This window comes from Pongo abelii, chromosome 10, assembly GCF_028885655.2.
Source record: "Pongo abelii isolate AG06213 chromosome 10, NHGRI_mPonAbe1-v2.0_pri, whole genome shotgun sequence".
In the NCBI taxonomy this organism is placed as follows: Eukaryota; Metazoa; Chordata; class Mammalia; order Primates; family Hominidae; genus Pongo; species Pongo abelii.
In genome coordinates, this window is record NC_071995.2 from 62,664,933 (window position 1) to 62,680,491 (window position 15,559).

Consider the following 15,559-nt stretch of genomic DNA (forward strand, 5'->3'; position numbering starts at 1 on the left):
TATAAGAGCAGAGGTAAATAGCTGTGACAGTGAACACATGGCTGGCAGCCTAAAATACTGGCTGTCTATCCCTTTAAGAAGTTTGTTGACCCCATAAGAAGTCATTCCTCATCTAGAGCAATGGATCACATGGCAAAGCACCTTTGAAGGCGAGCTTAGTCTGTTTGAAAGCCAGCCAAGATGACTTTTTCTCCAAAGCTGTAAATACATAAAGATTTATCAGGAAATATTTTCTAAATGGTGCTTCATTCAGGGGTTATCAGTAGGGGCCATGTATGTAAGAGCTATACAAGTAGAGACTATAGGATCTGACTAGAAAGCCCATTTCCAGTACTAGGTGAGTGATTAAAACAAACTGCATCAGAAGAAAGCATCTTGTCAAAATTACTACTTGTGAACTAAAACAAAGGACACATTCCCACTAGAACAGAAATAAATTTTAATTCATTGAAAAGTGCAGCAGTGAACAGGGTCCTTTTGAAGGGCACTTTCTAAGTCAAATGACTGAGATGACACAGAGCAAGGGCAGAATAGGAACAGAGGATGCAAACACAGGAAGTTACAAAATTCAGTGGGAACTAAGTGGTGGTAAAACTCAAGAACCCAACTCTACCCATCTAATTCCATTGGTGGATCAGTTGAATTAACTTTTGCTTTCTTTAATATGAATCCTGGGACAACTTTCCTTTTAAAAAAGCACTAAACCTCAGTTTAGACACTTAAAAGTTTAAGAACACTTCTCACAGAATAAGGTAAAACTTCCATGGCTATCATTACTATTTTGTACAAGAGCCCTAGTGTTGTTAATTAAAATGTGTTTGCAGGCCGGGCACGGTGGCTCACACCTGTAATCCCAGCACTTTGGGAGGCCGAGAAAGGTGGATCACCTGAGGTCAGTTCAATCAACCTGGCCAACATGGTGAAACCCCATCTCTACTAAAATTACAAAAATCAGCCAGGCAGGGTGGCAGGCGCCTGTAATCTCAGCTGCTTGGGAGGCTGAGGCAGGAGAATTGCTGGAACCCAGGAGATGGAAGTTGCAGTGAGCCGAGATCACACCACTGCACTCCAGCCCGGGTGACAACAGCAAGACTTCATCTCAAAAAAAAAGTGTTTGCAACAGCACCATTTGTCAAATTCAAAGATGCTCAAAAGGTGTTCCCTACTTTGCACGAGAGGGAGAGCTTTGTAACAGGAAACTGTATAAGGCAAACTCTCTATTCATTCCTAAGGCCTCTGTTCATTCCTAATGTTTACATGGTTCTCTACTCTGAAGGGCACCAACATGGACCTCACCTTCTTAACATGGAAAATCAAAATCTAAATGAATACAATTAAAAGGAGGCAGCAAGCTTCTTGCAGTGGGTCCCTTAAACATTATGAAAACATCAGTGCATTGTGTAGTCTGTTACGCTATAAACTGAGGTCTCTTTATGAAAGATTATTTTAGCACAAATTCAGAATTAAGCCAGTCCAAGAAAAATAGAATTGGAAGCTATTTGGAGGTTAGATAGGAAATATACTAAAAATAGAAGAGCGTAGAGAGGGCCACACCACATCCTACCACAAGCACGCCCACTGAACTGAGTAAGAGTGGCGTGGCTGAGGTGCCATCAGCAGCTGACTATGTCACTCTTATGGGTTCTGCTCAGGAACCAGCATAAAACTGAATAATATGACATCACAGTCCAAGACCTGGTAAGAGTTGCTTTCTTTTTATTTGGAAATAACTATGGTCAACTTTCATTAATGTGGAAGTTGACTGATAATGTTAAGAATCAAAGTGAAAAAGAAAGCCGATACCCATATTCAACAATGCTTTCAGTTACAACATTTTTTGAATTTCCTTCTCTAAAACATTCACAGCAGAGGTGTCCATTTCACTTGCCTGTTTCACCTCTAGATACCACCACAGTTGCTGGGATCATGTGAGGTAAAGGAATAAATCCAATGACTGTTAGCCCAACATGACTATCTGCAATTCTGACAGAAAAGCTACTTTCAGCCATGTCTTACAAAGTGCTTAAAGCTGGACAGAAGACTTTAAATAAAGCTAAAATCGCTTATTGCCTGAGTTGAACAAGTTACAAACCACAGCTCTTCCTCCTCCCCTGCTGTCTCACCACCAATTAGCCTTCTTGTGGGGACAACATTAGAAACGGAACTGGTTTTTGAGCCAAGAAACATAAAAATTTAGGTGTTCTTGGCCAAGCGTGGTGGCTCATGCCTGTAATTCCAGCACTCTGGGAGGCCGAGGTGGGTGGATCACAAGGTCAGGAGTTCAAGACCAGCCTGGCCAACATGGTGAAACTCCGTCTCTACTAAAAATACAAAAAATTAGCTGGGCATGGTGGCGAGTGCCTATAATCCCAGCTACTCAGGAGGCTGAGGCAGGAGAATCGCTTGAACCCAGGAGGCGAAGGTTGCAGTGAGCTGAGATCATACCATTGCACTCCAGCCTGGGTGACACAGTGAGACTCTGTCCCCCTTCTCAAAAATAAAAACATTTAGGTGTTCTCAACAGTGAAGAAACCTGAATAGATTTGATTTTGACAGGGGAATACTGATAATCATACAAGACTCCAAAACTCAGGAAGAACCCATCTAAAAGGGGAGAAGATAGGGTAAAGTAGTTGATACTTTGCATCAACTATAAGAAAATTTTCCATCTTAAAACAAATGAAGAGAATGACAGAAAAATGCAGATAGAGCCAACGACTTCATGCATGGAACTGAAATTCAAGCTCCCTGCTGGACAGGTACTTCCTTCCTTTATCCCCAGTACAGCCCTTCCAATTGTCTGTTCAAGAGCCCTGTCTTCAGAAGGCCCTCAGAAGAGACAACCTTCACCAACTCTTGGCAGTTCTTCACTGCTGATGTTCCTAAGCCACTTCATTTTTCAGATCTCAGAGGGGAGTCGCAAGAGAAGGGACCTTGCCTCAATCCTTCCGGTGTTAACTGGCACTCCCTGTGGTTGGCAGCCACTGGAAAGTAGATGGCTATCACCTTCAAGAACTACCTGGAGTTGGCCTTTATCACAAGCTTACTGCTCTATTTCAGTGCAGCACCAGCCTAGAATTCACAAAAACATGAACAGAGCTTGGGTGACATGTTTTGAATTTGCAACCTTACCACACTGTGATGAACATCATAAAAAAATGTATCTCTACTTATCAATCAACAATGGTACTTGTTCTGACTCGGATGATTCAGCTCTGATGGCTACTCTTCAAGCCACGTGATGTTAGTATTTTTGATAGTGAAGTGCTCAATCTGAAATGCTACACAGGTCCTTTGATTTTAGGTCAAGCTTATATATCAAAAGGTGTATCTGTGTGTGTGTATGTGTGTGTGTGTGTTCTAAAGCACTGCCATTTATCTGAATGGGTTTACAAATTCAGACTTTAACCACATGAGGAATAATCAAGAACTGTGGCCTCAGGACAAAAAGAATACAGTGAGAACAAAGACCTCAGGAGTATCCTTGTCAGCTGAAGGAAGAGACCAGAGACAGCCACTCCTGACACATAGGCAGAGTTCACAGTTTAACACATTGCACGAGGAAGTCAGCTGACTGGGTTGCTTTTTCAAACAGGACTTAAAGCCAGCCCAGAAACTCTTCCAGGTGTGGTCTTGAAGACTAGCTACAGACACCTACTACAATCACTTCATCAGAAAGAGGCGTGCAGGGATCCATCTGCAGAGGCTGTGTGAGGTCGCTACAGAAGATGTTTGGAAAATCTTCGAGTCCTGACACTGCCGCGATTGCTGAACATGAGACGGGGGTCAAACCTGTATCTGGGGAGGAAAAACCAAATGTAACATTAGCTCTCGCTAGCTTCTCACTCAGAATATTATTCAGTGGAAAGGATAGCAGGAAGGGGCGTAAAAGAAACAAATCACCAGAAGGGACTCTAGTGAGAAAGTCTGTGGTACAAAACATGAGCCCTCGACAGTTCGGAACATTTCCATCGCCAGTCAGCACACACAAAGTCACACAGTGCGAGTCAAGAGGAGAAAAACAAGTAGGTTAATCAAAGGTGTCAGAAGGCAGCAAGATTTGAGATTTTTTTCTTTTGAGGGAGTAGGGGTGGATCAACTGTTACATTATTACAGTGCTTGTGTTCAAGTCACCCTTATTTTATTTAATAATGGCTCTAAACCACAAGAGTAGTGGTGCTGCCAATTCAGAAATGCCAAAGAGAAGCCGTAAAGTGCTTCCTTTACGTGAAAAAGTGAACGCTCTTGACTTAATAAGGAAAGAAAAAATCGTACAGCAAGACTGCTAAGACCTACAGCAGCCTCACCATAAGCATGAGTCATTTTTGATGGGGGGGCTGGCAGGGGGACAGAGTCAGTCTGTCGCCCAGGCTGGAGTGCAGTGACACAATCTCAGCTCACTGCAACCTCCACCTCTCGGGCTCAAGTGATTCTCCTGTCTTAGCCTCCCAGAGTAGTTGGGAACACTGGCGTGCGCCACCACACCTAGCTAATTTTTTTTTTTTTTTTTTTGTAGAGACAGAGTTTCACCATGTTGCCCAGGCTGGTCTAGAACTCCTGGGCTCATGTGATCTGCCCCCCTTGGTCTCCCGAAGTGCTGGGATTACAAATGTGAGCCACCGCACCCGGCCAGGAATGAATCTTCTATCTGTGAAATCATGAAGAAGGAAAAACGAATTCTAGTTTTGCTGCCACAACTTAAACTGCAAAAGTTAGGGCCACAGTGCATGACAAAAGCTTAGTTAAGATGGAAAAGGCATAAAATTTGTGGGTAGAAGACATGAACGGAAACATCTTCTGACTGATGGCAACTGGGCCTGGCACTATCCTTGGGGCTTCACGCATCCACTGTGGGTTCTGGAATAGATCCTCTGTGGATAAAGGGGGACTACTGCATTTTAAAACTGCAATTGACCAACATTTTTTGTAAAGGGCCAGATAATAAATATTTTAGGGTATGGGAGCCATACAGTCTCTGTCCCAACCATTCTCCTTTGCTGCTGAAGCATACAAGCAGCCAAAACCAGGTAAAGGAATGTGTGAGGCTGTGTTCCAGCAGGTGGGGCTAGATTGGGCTCACAGGAGCTGGTCTGATGACCCCATTTTGGAGGACTCAACAGGCCCAAATGTTTGATAGGAAAGGAATAATCAGGGCTAAGGAATTTAAAACAGAAAATCAGGTTAAGTTTAAGTAGTTCAGGCTAACATCAGCAAAGCCAGCATCTAGCACTTTAGTTATAAGCTTCTAAAATGTGAGGAAGACAATTTGTTGCAGTTAAAAACCAAACAAAACTTGCTTAGGAAATAATGTATTCACTTCCTTATAGGGTGACCCTTGGGCAAATCACAACTGCAAGCTCAATTTCCTCATTTGAAATTTATCTGTTTGGGCTCTAAGGGCTGTGTGGAAATTCTATGAATTCTAACACTTAGAGCCAGATGTTCAGAAGAAACAGACAGCTGGCTCCATCTACCTTGCACTGGCCAACCAGATGCCAGCCTGGCAGGTCCATGTCCTAGCAGTGGCGTGGTCAGGGACTGTTTGGCCACACATCATAATCCAAGAGGTCCAGTCCCTTGACCCTCCATTTAAGATTTAATCAGTTGCTGGCTTTAAGTTCCCAGAGTCAGCCAGAGAGTATATGGTTAAAAAACATTAACTGCTATCGACATCTAACTTAATTTGGTTTAAAAGAACATTCTGAGCTAAGTAACTATTGGAAATTGCAAAGTCAGCACATGTAAACTGGAAGTCTTGTGCTTTTATTTTAGGGACTGGACTTCCTATTTCAGGTAACTGGTACCAAGCTAGGATCTATTTCACTAACTTGGAGGAAAGACCAAAGGAAAGATCAATGGTCAAAATTCTTGACCATTCTTATTGTACTAATGGGATCATCCATATAAAAACAGTTATTTCATTTAAGTGATATAAAATAATAAATATTGTCTTTTTATATTGTTACCTGGCTTTAGTTTACTGGTGTCCATGCCACTTTGGCACTGTATACATTATTTAAAAGCAAACAATGAATCGTCTATCATCGAGTTTTTCTACTCATTCACATTCATTTGTCTCTAATTTGGACTAAAGATAAAATTTAATACAAAGATAGCTAAAAAATTAAGTGTTAACTTTCCATCAACTTAGGACATCATTCTTCCCTCTCCTACAGTCTGAAGGTAAGTACTAAAATATTCCTTTCCCAGTGAAAGTTTGATTTTTAAACTTCATGATCTCCAAGCAAAAGATAAATGACAAGCTTCCTGCCACCAGCAGCTCAAATGCATGGTGTACTGACACTCAGTGTTACTGCTGAAATGTTACTAAGAAAGACCGTGTGGGGAACAAATCTGACTTAGCAGGTGATAGCTAAACATCCTTTATACCTCCATATCGTGCAGTGGGCTTATATATTTCAACATCTGAGTTTACACCTTCTATTTTCATTGTGTGTTTAATATATTAAATTCACCAGCAAACATTCAAGTTTCTGTAGTAGGGGTTTCTGAGAAATGAAACGAAGGCATATACTCTTGGAAGCTCTACGGAACAGGGCAGCAGAGGATCGCAGCTTACTTAAAGAAGCCCCAAGTGTCACCAATGCAAACAAGTGGTACCACGACAATAATCACAGCAGGAAAATAAGAAGAGCCCCATGTTTGGTGGGGAGCAGAGCTGTACCTCTGGCTAAAGTACCAACTGGCAGTGGAGAACAAAAGTTTCAAAAGCTTGATTTTCCCAGCACAACGGGCTGATGCACTAAGAACACAGTATTCCCTCTAAAGCAGAAGAATCATCATCTCACGGCAAAAAGGGCTCCCTTTGCCTTCAAGAACAGCATGACTACTAGAAAAAACTTGGCCAAGTAAATGAAGAGAAAGGAAACTTACCCCGGGTCAAAAACCCCTGGAGTGCGACAGGTTGGCCCAGAACAGGACTGTAACATCATTAACCGATAGTTCATCTTTCCTAAAAGCTCTGGGTCTATGCTTTTAGCAATGTTAGTGATCTGGTCTGGGTCTGCAGTCAGATTATAGACTTCTACAAACACCTAGAGGACACGAAAGAATGGAGGAAAGAAAAGAGCAAAGGTTAGCCATGAAGAAATACTCTTAACGTGCCTTATTTCTAAATGGGAAGGGAGGAGGTAGATAAAAAAAAAAAAAATCAAGGCCCTGGAGACGCTCAATCTGTTCTCAAGATCCTCAAAGAGCTCACTGCTTCCTTGAGACGAGGGAGCATCTGTTATGGGGGTTCAGTTGCTTCGGGTCTCCAGCCACATGCTAAAAAGGGGCCCCTGCACACCCTGTGCCTTCAGGCAGAGGCAAGAGGGGGTATGGGGAAGAAATGCATTATCTTCTGTAATTAGAACAGAAAGCAGGAGCCTCCAATGGCAAGGTCTCAGAAACAAGATTTGGCAATAAAGTTACTAAAGTGAGAGCGAACATTTAAAGGTGATTTTTGCCCTAGAACTGTGAAGTTCAAATGAGAATGGATATGAAAGTACTCTTGCCTGTGTTATACAAATGTTAAGTTTTCCTATTTTAAAAAGTAATTGTGGATATATTGGGGAAGGACACAATACTAATTATTATTTTTAAAATAAGACAGGTCTAACACAGTACTTTTCCCTCTATAATCTGTATGCTGTTCTCCAAATTGGAGTCAAATGTTAGGCTAGAAAGATGGTAGGTAATTTTGCCTATAATGGCTTCAGGTAGCTGCCCTCACTCACACTATCACTTATAAAGTAGTTATCAAACTGATAAACATTACGAGGGAGCGGGGAACAGGAACTGAGTTTGAGGAAAGCTCTCTTGCTTGTTGTCCAAAGTGCTTATCAGCTGCAAATGGAGTGGAGAATGAGTCCATTTCTGAGAAACACAGATGGGCATCTGTTCCAGATGGTCAGATGAGAGTTGCCAGATGGGGCAGGTGAGCATATGCTGATAAACAGTAAGAAACCACAAGGGACTAGAGTCCATGGGATCCTTCAGATAATCCATACCAACCTGTGTTGGCCAAAAACCACCTTCTTCCATGGATGGACTCCTGGGCCTCTGACCCCCATTCTACTCTATCAGAGCAGCATTGGATTATGCTGTGGTGGGAACAGGAGTTTCCGAATACACCAGGTGCTGGTAAACTTTCTAGAAAACGCTCCACCCAAACTACCAGGGAAGCTAACAGACAAAGCAGTTATCATTCTGAAAACATGAATTGTGCATTTAAAGTGTATATTTGGGTGGTGGTGGGAGTGGAGAGAACTCAATTCAGAAAGATTACAGTTAGAGAAGTGAGACATGGCCTTACAACTGAAGGAAACCTAAAGTGAAGCACAGATAAGAAACACAACCTCTTCCCTAGGGAGGAGCCTTGGAATTGCTCTTATGCCACTAAGTCCAGCCAACAAAGCACCAGCAAGAAAGGAGTGGGGGAAGTGCACGCAGAAGTCCCTCTTACCTCCTGGTCATCAAACTCGCAATACTGCAAATTCCACAACGCTGACATTGTCCTCACACAGGCATAGGTATTGTTATAAGCATCTTCACATACACAGTCTGGGAAACATTGCTGTAGGGATATTTCAAAAGTTAAATGAAGACAGTTCTTCCATAGTAACAAATACCTAGTTGCCTAGAAGGGCAATCGGCTTGGCTCATGCCGGACGTGCAATCTGACAGCAATTAGAAAACCTTCCATGGGGAAGCCAGTAACTCAAAAATAGATGTGAGGTTTTGTTCCTTTGGCTAACTTGATCAAGGTATATGGGTTGTTCCATTTGTAGACTGTTGCCATACTTGTCTGCTAAACTCCTGACAATAATTACTTAAAATGGGCACCTGTAAAATGTATGGGTTGGCAAGGAGAAGAAATCAACTCAAATGACTTTTTTTTTTTTTTTTGAGATGGAGTCTCGCTCGTTGTGCAGGCTGGAGTGTAGTCGTGCAATCTCGGCTCACTGCAACCTCCACCTCCCGGGTTCACACAATTGTCCTTCCTCAGCCTCCTGAGTAGCACAGGCATGCACCACCACACCTAGCTAATTTTTGTATTTGTAGTAGAGATGGGGTTTCGGCATGTTGGCCAGGCTGGTCTCGAACTCCTGACCTCAGGTGATCCACCCACCTTGGCCTCCCAAAGTGCTAGGATTACAAGTGTGAGCCACAGTGCCCAGCCCAAATGACTCATTTCTAAGAGCTACTAGGAAATGTCACCCTAAAAAGTTGGAGAAGGCTAAAATGAGTTTTGTGGAATCATGTGCAAGTAAGTTATTTATGAGTGTTCTTATCACCAGGTACGACTTAAATCTAACTTCTGTCTACCATATGATCTGTTATTGCACTTTTGGTTGGTTCATTATACTGTAACACCTCGGTGTTAGAAGAATCAATCAACTCCAAGTGGAAGCCTATTTTCCCTTCTCCAAAGTAAGGCCAACATGGCTGTTTCCCTCTTTGTGACCTGCCTGGCTGCTGCCAATGCGAGGCACTCATAATGGCATGGTTACAGGCAGGAACCACATGTCTCCACTGCATGCCTCAGTAACATCCCTTATTTAAAAAAAATGGTACTGTTATTGGGAAGGGTAGAAAAACAGGGAAGAGGAATTGATAAGAACATGGGTGGATACATGCATTTGCTACATAAATTGGAAGAATTAACACTGTGCATTCTGATGACAGGTCAGCAGCATCATTTCCAAGATCACTGGATTTACCTTTGTCCATCTACTAACCACTCAGTCACTGACAAAGGAACAGGACTCAGATCAAAGGTTTCAATATTTGACACATGGAGACCAGCACCTTGCCATGTTGTCAGTGAGAAAGCTGTCTAAGTTGATTCAAGCTATTACTCACAGATACGCCAGGACTCAGGGAAGGGCATGTTGGGTCAGTGACATTACGGCCTTCTCCTTGGTATTCCACCAGGACATCTGATCGCCAGGTCAAGTTACTGGCACCTCTCTAGAAAGAAGAGCAAGCAGAGTTTCTGTGATGCACATAGACTATGATAAAGATTACAAAGTAATTGACTGCTAAAGGGGACGTGGGAGTCAAAAGTAATTGGACTGTTCATTCAGTAACTAAAGGGAATGACTAAAACAGGTACATATGAAAGCTACTGAGCAGTATGTTTGGTACTTAAGGGCCTTTACAAATGATGGTCAAATGCTTTGAAAATTTAATAGTTCCTTCCCAAGGCTACTTCTGTGAATCAGGTCAGGAATGGAACCTGACAAGGTAGCTAAGCAAGAATCAAAGTCACAGTGCAAGTTGCTAAAGTCCAGACTAGAATAAATAATACTGTCATATGCTCTATATAAGAACTGTTTTAAGCTCAGACTAAGGAACTTATAACCTAATAGACACAAGGACAATAAAGAAATATTCCACAGACTTGTGTGCTAAAGACTGTGACAGGTTCAAAGTACCTCTTGATGGTCAGAATGAAGGTATAGTACATTAATTTAGTCACTCTTCAATGTACATTCATGGTGTGGAAGGAAAGAAGTGGCAGCATTTGAAAGCAGCAAGTTTAAGACACAAATGGTGAAAGGAGAAAGAATCTAGGAACAGGAGCAAGTTTTAGATTCAAAGAGCATGAATATAGGTTAAACACAGACCACTTAGATGTGTGGCTTCCTGAAACCCAGCTTTCAGACCAGGAAGCAGTGCACAGTGAGGGTGGAGTGGCAGGCTGGTACCACACAGGAAAAGGCCCTGAACATCATGCTGCCCAGGCTTGTCCTATAAAGAACAGCAGGTGATGGGAAACCATAGGCGGTTTTTGAGCAAGGAGGTAACACAAGGCAGTGATTTAGAAAAGTCAGCTTAGTGGCAGAATCTAGAGACAGAAACTGCATTATTCATAACAGCCAAAAAGTGGAAAGACAGGAAGACCAGGTTAGAAGCTGCTCTTAAAATGGTCAAAGTCTGGTTGGGAGCTTGGTGAAATGCAGAATCTCAGGTCCTACTCTAGCTCTAATAAGCCAAAGCCTGCATTTTAGTAAGAACTCTTGGTGATTTCCACACATAGTAAAAATCTGAGCAGCACTGCTCTAAAAAAGTGGTTCTTAAAATGTGGTTCCCAGGACAAGCAGTATCACCTGGAAACTTGTCACAAATGCAAATATCCTAACATAGGTAGACAGCAACCTGGGTTTTAGCAAGTCCCACAGGCAATTGTGGGGAATGCCTGTTTGAGAATCACTGCTCCAAAGAATGCTAAATGTGGGTGAGTACAGTGGGGAATGGGTAACGGCTTGTGCAAGGCCTTGAATGCTGCAGCCACCTGAAAAGGGGGAGTTAGAGATAGGAATTATTTCCTAACTTGTTCTACAATGAAACTTGAACAATCCTGTGCAGCTCAGGATCTCAGAAATCATGAGTCACTGGAGACTTACAAAGCTCATGCTGGCTGGGCACGGTGGCTCATGCCTGTAATCTCAACACTTCGTGAGGCCGAGGTGGGCGGATCACCTGAGGTCAGGAGTTCGAGACTAGCCTGGCCAACATGGTGAAACCCCGTCTCTACTAAAAAATACCAAAAAACTAGCTGGGCATGGTGGCACGCACCTGTGGTCCCAGCTACTTGGGAGACTGAGGCAGGATAATTGCTTGAACCTGGACGGCAGAGGTTGTGGTGAGCCGAGACTGCACCACTGCACCCCCCAGCCTAGGTGACAGAGCGAGACTGTCTCGGAAAAAACAACAACAACAAAAAAACATCATGATGCTGCCAAACCTGAGCCATGGAAGCTGGAAGGTGGAATTGAGTGAACTGTCAGAATTGAGTGAACTTCAAAATTCCACCCTTGAATGTCAAAGTGTCCAGAGGAGAAAAGAGCACCTGAGAAGTCTAGATCAGTGGCTCCTGAACTTTGCTGCATATTAAAATCACCAGGGAAACTTGAAAAATCCCAAGGGATTCTATCTCATGCCAATTAAATCAGAATCTCTAGGGGTGAGGCCCAGGCATTAGTATTTTAGTTTCCGAGTGATTCTGATGTCTGACCAAGTTTGAGACTCATGGTCTGTAGGAGTTGTTAAACTTTTTTTGTAAAAGGCCACAGAGTAAATACTTAGGCTCCTGGCTATACAATCTCTGTCACATCTACTCAGGTAGCAGGGAAGCAGCCATCAACAATACATAAATGAATGAGTGTGGCTGTATTCTGATATAACTTTATTTACAGAAATGAGGGTGCGCTAGATTTGGCCCACAGGTTGTAGTCTGCCAACTGCCAGTCCAGCAGAACTTTCTGGCTGAAACATTCTTGATCTTTGCTGTTCAATATGATGGTTACTGAGCACATGATGTGCAGTTAGTGCAACTGAAGAACTGAATTTCATTTTTAATTTAAATAGCCACACATGGCTAATTAACTGTTCTAATACATCAGTATTTCAGTGGAATAACCTCCAAAAACAAAACATGAACAAGGAAAAGAACCACATCTTAAGTGGCACTTCAAGAACTGTGCAGAGAAATTATACACAGCATAATGATTTTTACCCCTAGAGTGAATCAGTTTTTTTTCTAATTAGAAATAAACTTAATGCCAGGCGCAGTGGCTCATGCCTGTAATCCCAGCACTTTGGGAGGCCGAGGCGGGGGATCACGAGGTCAGGAGATCGAGACCATCCTGGCTAACACGGTGAAACCCCGACTCTACTAAAAATACAAAAAATTAGCCAGGCCTGGTGGCAGGTGCCTGTAGTCCCAGCTACTCGGGAGGCTGAGCCAGGAGAATGGCATGAACCAGGGAGGCGGAGCTCGCAGTGAGCCGAGATCACGCCACTGCACTCCAGCCTGGGTGACAGAGCTACATTCTGTCTCAAAAAAAAGAAAAAAAAAAAAGAAAAGAAATAAACTTAATAAGGTACAAAGTATAAGACTTGTATGAAAAGTTAAAAGACGTAAAATTTCCTCTAACTGATCTATAGGTTAAATGCAGTTCCAACCAAAAGCCAACATTTTTCAGATAATCTGAAAAGCTGATTCTAAAGTTTATGTATGTGGAAGATAGGGGCTAGGATCCCCATGAGAAAAATAAGCAGAGAGGTATGCCTATGCAAATCGAGATTTAGTTACACAGCTTTATAAGACAAAATCATATTGGCATAGGGATGCACAGATTCGTGGAGCAAAAAAAGACAACTGAGTATCTATAGAGAAAAAAAAAAAAAAAAAGAAACTGAATCCCTGACTCCTATCTTACAAGAAAACAAATTTTAGATACATCAAGGACTTGGATGTAAGAGGCAGAGCTATAAAACTTTAAGAAGAAAATATAGGAGAATAGCTTTCTGGCTTCAAAGTTTAGAAGCATCTTTATAAATATACAAAGGACACTAAACATTAAAAGAAACAACATATACGTTCAATTCTTGGAGTGCAGTGCTGTGATCTCTGCTCACTACAACCTCCGCCTCCTTGGCTGAAGCAATCCTGCTACCTCAGCCTTCCAAGTAGTTGGGACTACAGATGCACACCATCATGCCTGGCTAATTTTCTGTATTTTTTGTAGAGACTGGGTCTTGCCATGTTGCCTAGGCTGGTCTTGAACTCCTGGACTCAAGAGATCAGCCTGCCTTAGCCTGCCAAATTACTGGGATTACAGGTGTGAGCCACTGCACCTGGCTCCCATATCTTAATATATGGAAAAGACAAGTCATAATAAGGAGACTATGATATGCAAAAATGCATTTCTCAAGGGAAGAAACACAAAAAGGCATAAAATGAAAAGTGATTCCCTGATCAATAACACAATTAAACAAAAAAACTGGGCAAAGGATCTGAATATGAACACATCTCCAAAGAAGATATACAAATGGCTGACAAACACATGATGAAATGCTAACCACCAATAGTCAGCATGGAAATACAAATCAAAACCACAGTGAGATACCACTTCACACCTACTACAATATAATAATAACAAAGACAGATAATAGCAAGTGTTGGCTCACACCCGTAATCCCAGCACTTTTGGAGGCTGAGGGGGGAGGATTTTTTTTTCTTAAAATCTTCTTGGAAAACAAGGGAGGTTCTCTTGAGCCCAGGAGTTCGAGATCAGCCTGAGCAATGTAGGGAGACCTCATTTCTACTATAAAAAAAAAAAAAAAAATTAGCCAGACGTGGTAGCCAGCGACTGCAGTGCCAGCTACTGGGGAGGCTGAGGTGGGAGGATCCTCTGAGCCTGGGAGACTGAGGCTGCAGTGAGCTGTGATCGGCAACACTGCACTCCAGCCTGGGTGACAGCGCAAGACCCCATCTCAAAAACAAACAAAACCATTACAACTCCATTATTCATAATAGCCAAAAAGTGGAAACAGCCCAAATATCTGATGAATGGATAAATAAAATGTGATATATTCACACACAGAATGTTATTCAGCACTAAAACAGAACAAGATACTGACACGTTACAATGATATGATCCTTGAAAACACTATGCTCAGTGAAAAAACCAGTTACAAGAGGCCACATATTATGTAATTTCATTTATATGAAAAGTTCAGAACAAACAAATCTATACAGACATAAAGTAGATTTGTGGTGGGAATGGGAGCAACAGATCTAATCAATTCCCTGCACCACAATTTAATCAATTCTCTACTAGATATTTGGATTTTCAGTTTTCTCCCATTAGAGTGACTAATGTGCCTGGGGGTTTAGGGTGATGAAAATGCTCTTAGATTATGATGATGGTTGTACCACTCTGAATACACCAACAACTATTGAATTGGACACTTTAAAAAAAAATGACTTATTTATTTATTTTGAGATGGAGTTTCACTCTTGTTGCCCAGGCTGGAGTGCAATGGCGCAATTTCGGCTCATTGCAACCTCCACCTCCCAGGTTCAAGCGATTCTTCTGCCTCAGCCTCCCGAGTAGCTGGGATTACAGGTGCCCGCCACCATGCCCAGCTTGTTTTTTGTATTTTTAGTAGAGACAGGGGTTCACCATGTTGGCCAGGATGGTCTTGAAGTCCTGACTTCAGGTGATCCACCTACCTTTGGCCTCCCAAAGTGCTGAGATTACAGGCGTGAGCCACCGCGCCCGGCTGACACTTTAAATGAGTGAATTGTATGGTGTGGGAATTAAGCTGTTAAAAAATAATTCACTTCATTATTAAACAAACAGATGCACAGTAAGACCAAATGCCACTTTTCACTCATCAGACAGGCAAAAGTTAACTTGTCTGACTGTTTTTGACGTGTGTACTCTGAAGTGGTGTGTCTTGTTAAACTAACCTCTTGATAAGTTATACTGATTACACTTGTATGAAAAGTATATGAAGTAGTTTCCAAATTCTCAGACTTCTGAAATCTTGGGTGTTTTAAAAATCTTTGCCAGTTCACAGAGAGAGATCTCCTTCAGTTAAAGCATTTCTGTGATTAGCACTGAAGTAATCTTTTTGCGTTTGTTTTAGCCATTTTTAATTCTTTTGCAAGTTGATTAGCCACTTTTTTTTGCCCATTTTCCCACTGGGATATTAATCTTTGCTAAGAACTCATGTATTTGGACTAATGACTCTTTTT

At 42.1% G+C, this 15,559-nt stretch overlaps 1 protein-coding gene across 1 annotated transcript in view; it reads right to left on the minus strand.

Annotated features, from left to right (window-relative positions):
* Positions 1-422: 422 nt before the first annotated feature.
* Positions 423-15,559, minus strand: part of GNS (glucosamine (N-acetyl)-6-sulfatase) — a 46,982-nt gene continuing 31,845 nt past the window's right edge. The window contains exons 11-14 of the mRNA XM_002823480.4: positions 9,868-9,975; positions 8,468-8,578; positions 6,895-7,055; positions 423-3,798 (exon numbers count right to left, since the gene is read on the minus strand). Coding sequence (XP_002823526.1) covers positions 3,720-3,798; positions 6,895-7,055; positions 8,468-8,578; positions 9,868-9,975 — 459 coding nt within the window. The 3' untranslated portion in view covers positions 423-3,719. The remainder of the gene's footprint in view (positions 3,799-6,894; positions 7,056-8,467; positions 8,579-9,867; positions 9,976-15,559) is intronic.